Consider the following 7,380-nt stretch of genomic DNA (forward strand, 5'->3'; position numbering starts at 1 on the left):
TGTGCTTTGTATTTGTATATGTTCTTCCATTAAACAATCCAAAGTTGCAAAGGTATTTTCTTATGAATGTTTGCAGTGGAGCACTGAGACAGTGAAGTTTTACTCTCATTACTATGCTCTGTATTGACCCCCACAGGGCTACATTGCCACTACAGATCAATTCCTACTGTTCCCCTTTTTCATTTCTTTTGTGGCTTTATATATTTGCAGCACTCTCTCAAACCTCTATGTTCACATTGCTTGCAAAGAAGACTTCAATTCAAGCAGAAGTGCTGCCTTGTTTCCTGGCCAAACCCAAGCTGCATTCTGTTTCTTTCCTCATTTTAAATCTACTAGTGGTGTTTGCTACTGGTTGAGTTTTGCATATTCATGCCTGACTTCTCTTTCCTGGACTGAATCATGCAATGAGTCCTATAATCATTTGATGTTTTCTTGTGTTCTTAATCAATTTGGAGACATCCATAAGGACTATTTCTTGTTCCCCCTGTTTGTTGCGAAACCCAATAGACCATTTTTCTGAGTGACACAAAACAATGGAGGAGACCTTTGTACCATTCCAAGGTATCAAGAATGATCTTCATGGAAGGTTGATGTGCTACAAGGAAGACTGGACAGGAGGTTTAAAGGCAGGTTTCAGGTAAACATCTACTTCTTGCATTCCCTCTTTCATTCCCTCTTTCTACTTTGCTCGTGAGTTGGTGAGGAACTTGAAATTTTCTAATTTCCTTATTGACTTGAGATCTTATTTCCCCACAACCCTCGCTTTTTTGAAGGATACTGGCTCCCACTCTCTACATATTCTTTGCCTCTGCAATCCCAGTCATTGCATTCGGTGAACAATTGGAGAGAAATACGGGTAACTAAAAGAAATTTTTGTTCTAGTTGTCCTCAGTCTTCTCTGGTCAACTTCTTATGAAATATGATTTCAAGCAAGAATTTTTGGGAAATTTATCGCTCAAGAGACTCTACTCATGGTTGCAGATGGGATTCTGACAACAGTTCAAACCTTAGCATCTACTGCATTGTGTGGAATTATACACTCGGTTATTGGAGGACAACCTTTGCTGATTCTAGGAGTTGCTGAGCCTACTGTGCTTATGTACAAGTTTATGTTTAACTTCGCAAAAGATAGACCTGATTTGGGGCCAAACCTTTTCCTAGCATGGACTGGATGGTAAACTGTTTAGTCCAGCTCTACAGAGACAAGTGACAGTATTGGTTTTGATAGATCTGATTTGAATACTGACTTTGGTAGTCATCTAAATCTGCAGGGTATGTGTATGGACTGCAGTTTTTCTGTTCTTGTTGTCTATTCTAGGAGCTTGCTCGATTATCAATAGGTTTACTCGATTAGCAGGCGAACTCTTTGGTCTGCTAATTGCAATGCTCTTCATGCAGCAAGCCATCAAAGTAATGCAATAGTTCTTACCTTTTCTCCTCTTATTTTCTTTGGTTTATGTTTGAAATTTTTAGAAGAACAAAGCTATCCTTTCACCTTGCACAACTGGCATTCAAGCTAAACTTGGTTTTATAATTTGTCTAGACTTATCTGACTATTTAGATTGTTTCTGTACTTATAGTACAGTAATTTGCAATTCCTTTAAACAATTCAAATCATCTTAGTAGTAGAAACACATCAATTCTAACATTTCTGTTGTGAATGGGGTATTCTAGGGACTTGTGGAAGAGTTTCGCATACCCAAAAGAGAAAACCCAAAGTTAACAGAATTTCTGCCTTCTTGGAGATTTGCAAATGGAATGTTTTCCTTAGTATTATCATTTGGCTTGCTGCTTTCTGCATTAAGAAGCCGGAAAGCACGATCATGGCGCTATGGATCTGGTATGTTTACGGAATGTAAAAGATGTTTGATTCTTAAGTGTAGTAATAGTGACTTAGCTGTTTGTGCTTTCATTTAGGAGGGGGAAAAATAACCATCCTTCTCAACTGCCACATAAAACTAAATCCTGCAAAACCTTTGTGATTAGAATCAGCTAGGGTAAGGTTGCGTAGGAAAATTTACCCCCCCCCCCAAGACTCTACTTAGGGCAGAAGCCTTTGGCACCAGTTCACCCTTAGTTTTGTAAAAGAAACTTATTTTTTATGTGGAAAAATTTGAAGTTTTGTCCTTTCACAGGTTCACTTCGAGGCTTTATAGCAGATTATGGTGTTCCCCTAATGGTCCTAGTCTGGACTGCTGTTTCCTACATACCAGCTGGCAATGTCCCCACAAGAATTCCTCGGCGTCTTTCCAGCCCAAATCCATGGTCACCTGGTGCATATGAGAACTGGACTGTCATTAAGGCATGCTTTCTTTACTTATTTTTCCCTTTTCTGAAGCCAACAAATTATAGCTAGGTTCATTTTGCCTCACCAGGCATTAATATGACTAATTTAACTCATAAAACTGACAGGATATGCTAAATGTGCCTGTTCTTTACATAATTGGAGCTTTTATTCCAGCCACGATGATTGCAGTGCTGTACTATTTTGACCATAGTGTAGCATCTCAACTGGCTCAGCAGAAGGAATTCAATTTGAGAAAGCCAGCTTCTTTCCATTATGATTTACTTCTTTTGGGGTTCATGGTATGAAATTCTCTCACATCATATGCTTTCATAGCTCACACAAGTGCTGTTTTTAATTTTTATCATACATGTATAATAGGTCTTATTATGTGGTCTTATTGGAGTCCCTCCAGCAAATGGAGTCATTCCACAATCACCAATGCATACAAAGAGTTTAGCTACACTCAAGCACCAGGTAAATCATCTAGAACCACATCTTTGGAATTCACACAGACATAAGATCTGTTTGATTGTTGAGGATCCTTGAGTTTATCCACCAGTCATGGTTGATCCAGTAGCTGAATTGAATGTTACTTGATGTTCTCGGAATTTTTACTTTTGATTGTATTTAGCTGAAAATTAATTCACTGATTTATTTTTCCATACAAAGCTCAATTCAACAGAGCCTTATTACAAATAAAGGGGGTTCAGCTACATAAATTCTGTTTTTCTGTTCCCCTCAATTTATTTAATCTATGCAGTATCATTCTTTTATATGATGTTCAGAATTACTTCTTTCAATTTACAACAAAACCTATTTATTTTCAGTTGCTACGCAACCGACTTGTGGCCACAGCACGCAAAGCTATGGGTAAGAATTCAAGCTTGGGGCAGTTATATGGAAGTATGCAAGAGGCTTATCAACAAATGCAGACTCCATTGGTCTACCAGCAACCAGCAGCTCTAGTATGTGTGATGTCTTCAATTTTGAGTTCTATTAACCATAAATTTACTGCTATTTCTGTTTTTCTTTTCTCTTGAAGCAATGGATAAAAATTGTTAGAACTTAAAAGTTCAGTTGAGGACCGAGAAATCATCAAGTCATTTTTGAGATGGTCTATTCTGAGAATGATTAGCAGCTAGGAAATCCAACAGTGACAACTTGTACATAGTATTTCTTTTTACAGTTTAGGCTTTTGTGACCTGGCTTGAAACATCAGTTTCTTGATCAGGGACTAAAGGAACTGAAGGAGTCTACAATTCAGTTGGCTTCAAGCATGGGAAATATTGATGCTTCAGTTGACGAGACGGTATTTGATGTTGAGAAGGAGATCGATGATCTTCTGCCTATTGAGGTCAAAGAACAGAGGCTTAGCAACTTGCTTCAATCTTTGATGGTGGGAGGATGTGTTGCAGCCATGCCTTTTCTTAAGATGATTCCAACTTCAGTACTTTGGGGCTACTATGCTTTCATGGCTATTGAAAGTTTACCCGGCAACCAATTCTGGGAGAGGATCCTATTGCTCTTCACTGCTCCAAGCCGAAGATACAAGTATTATCATTTGTCTTCTTTTTTTCAGCATTTCTATATTATCTCCCCCACCGAGTTTCTAAAAAGATAATAAACCTGAATCATGCTTTTGCAGAGTGCTTGAGGAGTACCATGCTACTTTTGTGGAGACTGTTCCTTTCAAGACAATTGCATTTTTCACTCTTTTCCAGACAGCATACTTGCTTATTTGTTTTGGTATTACATGGATTCCAATTGCTGGGCTCCTTTTTCCTTTGATGATCATGCTTTTGGTCCCTGTCAGACAGTATATCCTGCCCAAGTTTTTCAAAGGGGCATTCCTTTCAGATTTAGATGCAGCAGAATATGAGGAAGCACCAGCTTTACCAATGATCATGGCAACTGTAAGTTTTCTCTTTTGTTTCTTGCTAAGAAAGGTCAGAGAAACTCAAATTTATGAATCTTCTATGTCTAATATTTTGAATATTTTTGTCTTTATATTACTGTAAATCTTTAAGATAAATATTGCATCTAGGTACCTGCTAAGAAACTGTGATCCTATTATTCCTAAGACAATGAATTATTTCAAGCTGATTTACATTCTTGAGGTGTTCATATTCTCAACTTAACTTATGCACTTGCATTCTTGGTATGATGTTAGGAGGTGGGAGAGATGGCTGGAAGAGCCGCTTTTGCAGAGGAAGAACTTCTAGGTGACCTCATTACTAGGAGCCGAGGTGAGATAAAGCGTATATACAGTCCAAAAGTAACAAGTTCCACAGCTACTCCCACAAAAGATCCCAAGAGCCTTCAAAGTCCTAGGATCTCGAACACGGTATATGGCCCTCGTATAAGTGAACTAAGAAGGGATAAAAGCCTCCAGCTTAGTGGGAGAGGCCCCAACAGTCCAAGGACTGAAGAAGCAAAACCATCTACTTTGGGACAAAGTCCTCGAAGCTCAACTTCAAAATAGGAAGGACTGAGATTAGGACACATACACGTCGGTTGTTTGTGGTAATCCTTTTTTCTTTTTCTTTTTTCTTTTTTGTGTGTACTTGGTGTGGACTGACTTTCAAGTAAAATCCCTTGCCTTCTTCTGTCAACCCAAAGAAGAATTTTAAGCATAGAATAGTAGCAATAATACATATGTGGGTTTCTTTTCTGTTCCATCCATTTTGTTTATAAAAGAATGTTGTTGTGCTCAAAGGCTGTGCCTAGTTAGTTTCTAGAGCAAAGAAAAATGGAAAGGAAAAATTGAATCTTATGAACAAGGAAAAAATAATTAAGAATCCATCTAAACAAAGACACTGATATGCATAATTGTCCAGATGAGTATATCAATAGTCATGAAGTAACTGTCATTTAGATGGTAATTTGTCTTTGTAACTGAACCACACATTTCTGTTTCAGTTCAACTGATGTGTCCTGTCATGGCTACTTTATCAAAAGAAGAATGATAATTTCCATTACTCAGTCAGTCTACCTATGTCCATTTCAACTTGCTAGATGGCAAGACAGTAAAAATGTGTTAGATATTTGGCTTTTTCTTTGTAAAGTTAGCAAAAATGTTCTGTTTGTAAAATAATTGCTTTTCAGAATCTTCATCCACCAGTTTTTACCATTTCATTATTTGTCCTAGAGTAATAAAGATCACACACCATGTATTTCATTGTTATATTATCTTAATATCTTTTGGTTTTAAGGTTGATCTCCTTAACTTCCAACTTCTGGTTAAGAGAACCATGCTTTTGTCGCATCTACCAAAACAATATCATCATCAAAATTCATACACCATGGAACTTTAAGTTGAATGTCTCTGGTTAAAAACTTAGTGGGAACCGTCTCTCATATCTTTTGTCTGGAATTGTAGGGTCTTCTTACACTCAGGTAATGATTTCAAGAATCAATGTCTTAGCTTCCTTTTTCTTTGAAATTCTTTGTGTTTGGTTCAGTGCATGTAAGCAACACTCATTGTGATTTGATATAAGACTTATTAGTGATATGAGACATTCTCTTTTATGGTGACTCTGGCCTCGTGTGGAATGTGATCCAGAAGTACTGTTAAACATTTTAATTGGATGACCTTGAACTTTAATCAAACACTTCTTGCTTCTGTTGACAGGTCTGAAGAATGGAAAAGGGTCCCTCCAGGGAAAGGCTAGTTTTCAGATAACACTGTTACACATAAAACAATCTAATCTAACTAGAGAGAAAATGAGAACATATAACCAAATGGGACATCCCATATTTTCGTAGGGCCTTAACAGGCCCACTATATGGAGCCCAATAGGAAGCCCTCTATTTTAACCCAAAGGCTGATTTAAGCCTTAGAAATGGTGTATCGGGCTTGAGATTTATTATTGGGGTCCATGAAAATTCCAGCCCAATTCGATTCGGTCCTCCCTGGTGAATCAAAGAGGATTTGGAGGCCTTTCTTCAGGCTGTTTTGGAAGATATTGGTTATCTGATTCCTTTTGATGTGGAATCGGATTTCTTGAGATCTTTAAACTCGGAGTTAACATTATTTGAAATTATTATAATTATAATTACATTCATATATTTCAAATTATAAATATTAACTGCACCCTATAAAATAGCGAGTGAATACTTATTATAAATTTTTTAAAATTTCATATTATTTCTCTTTTATCTCAAATTCTTTTTTTTTTTCTTTATGGATAATGTCTCAAATTCAAACCGAAGTCATTGTCACCTTCAGATCCGCAAGTAATTTCTTGATCTGTGACGACGATATTTGAAAACTCATCTGTTTTTTATGTAATTCTTTGGAAGTCTATTATATTTTTTGGAATGCTATTTAGGATCATAGTAGCTACCTCAATCGCAGATCACTTTCCAATGCCACCTATGCCATGCATCTCTACAAAATAATATCCTAAGGAAACAATACAAAGTCGGATCCAATCATTTTCGACGACTTCACTCAATTTCATTCTCTCAAAATCTTCTTCTTTTTAGCTACATATCTTTTCTGTCCATGTAAACAACGATTTTATGGTTGTTTAGAGCAGCATATATGGGTGGCAAAAACAAAGAAAACAAGTGAGTTTTGAAGAGATGACCAAAACTCACATGAAGCCTTCAATTTTGCCACTCAAATATTTTCAAAGTCATTCCCATGAAGCCTTCGCGTGTGATTTCTAAAACCCGCATTCACAGGGCATGTTAGAAGCCCAACCCATACGGCATGCTTACTTATTTATTTTTTATTCATTATTATTTACACTTCTGTATTATTGTGAACCATCTAAGGTGTCAGGGATGCATGAATTAAATTGTATTTTTTTGGTGGCATGAATTAATTCTTTGTAATTAAACAGAATAAAACAAAAAGAAGAAAACCCTTCCTCTTGTTTTCTCTAAGTTTTTGGCATGAGTACGTTTCTCTACATGCTCATACTGACTCCACAATAATATACAGTTCGGTTTATTTTAGAATCGAATAAAAATTATTCAATTTTCATTGAGAGTGTGTTATAACAAACACCACGAAAATAAAAACGCACAAAGATTTAATTTGGTTCACACACCGATATGGCATGATACGTTCACGGACAAATAAG

General features: G+C 36.8%; 1 protein-coding gene across 1 annotated transcript; it reads left to right on the plus strand.

Annotated features, from left to right (window-relative positions):
• On the plus strand, positions 1-4,955 carry LOC149008582 (putative boron transporter 2). The gene is made up of 12 exons (XM_089165162.1): positions 1-637; positions 774-856; positions 982-1,174; positions 1,272-1,410; positions 1,675-1,840; positions 2,136-2,302; positions 2,413-2,586; positions 2,666-2,761; positions 3,115-3,252; positions 3,519-3,838; positions 3,933-4,200; positions 4,458-4,955. Exons 1-12 carry the CDS (start codon positions 534-536, stop codon positions 4,767-4,769), a joined length of 2,160 nt encoding a protein of 719 aa, XP_089021288.1. The 5' UTR covers positions 1-533; the 3' UTR covers positions 4,770-4,955.
• Positions 4,956-7,380: the final 2,425 nt, after the last annotated feature.

The sequence above is a fragment of the Hakea prostrata genome, chromosome 8 (assembly GCF_041222555.1).
Source record: "Hakea prostrata isolate BN-2017 chromosome 8, UWA_Hpros_2, whole genome shotgun sequence".
Lineage (NCBI taxonomy): Eukaryota > Viridiplantae > Streptophyta > Magnoliopsida > Proteales > Proteaceae > Hakea > Hakea prostrata.

Bases quoted from the DNA above. Each gene is read 5' to 3' on its own strand.
- LOC149008582 (XM_089165162.1), top strand. From the start codon at position 534: ATGGAGGAGACCTTTGTACCATTCCAAGGTATCAAGAATGATCTTCAT. The intron at 1,841-2,135 runs GTATGTTTACGG...GTCCTTTCACAG, and splicing joins ATCATGGCGCTATGGATCTG to GTTCACTTCGAGGCTTTATA. The intron at 2,303-2,412 runs GCATGCTTTCTT...TAAAACTGACAG, and splicing joins AGAACTGGACTGTCATTAAG to GATATGCTAAATGTGCCTGT.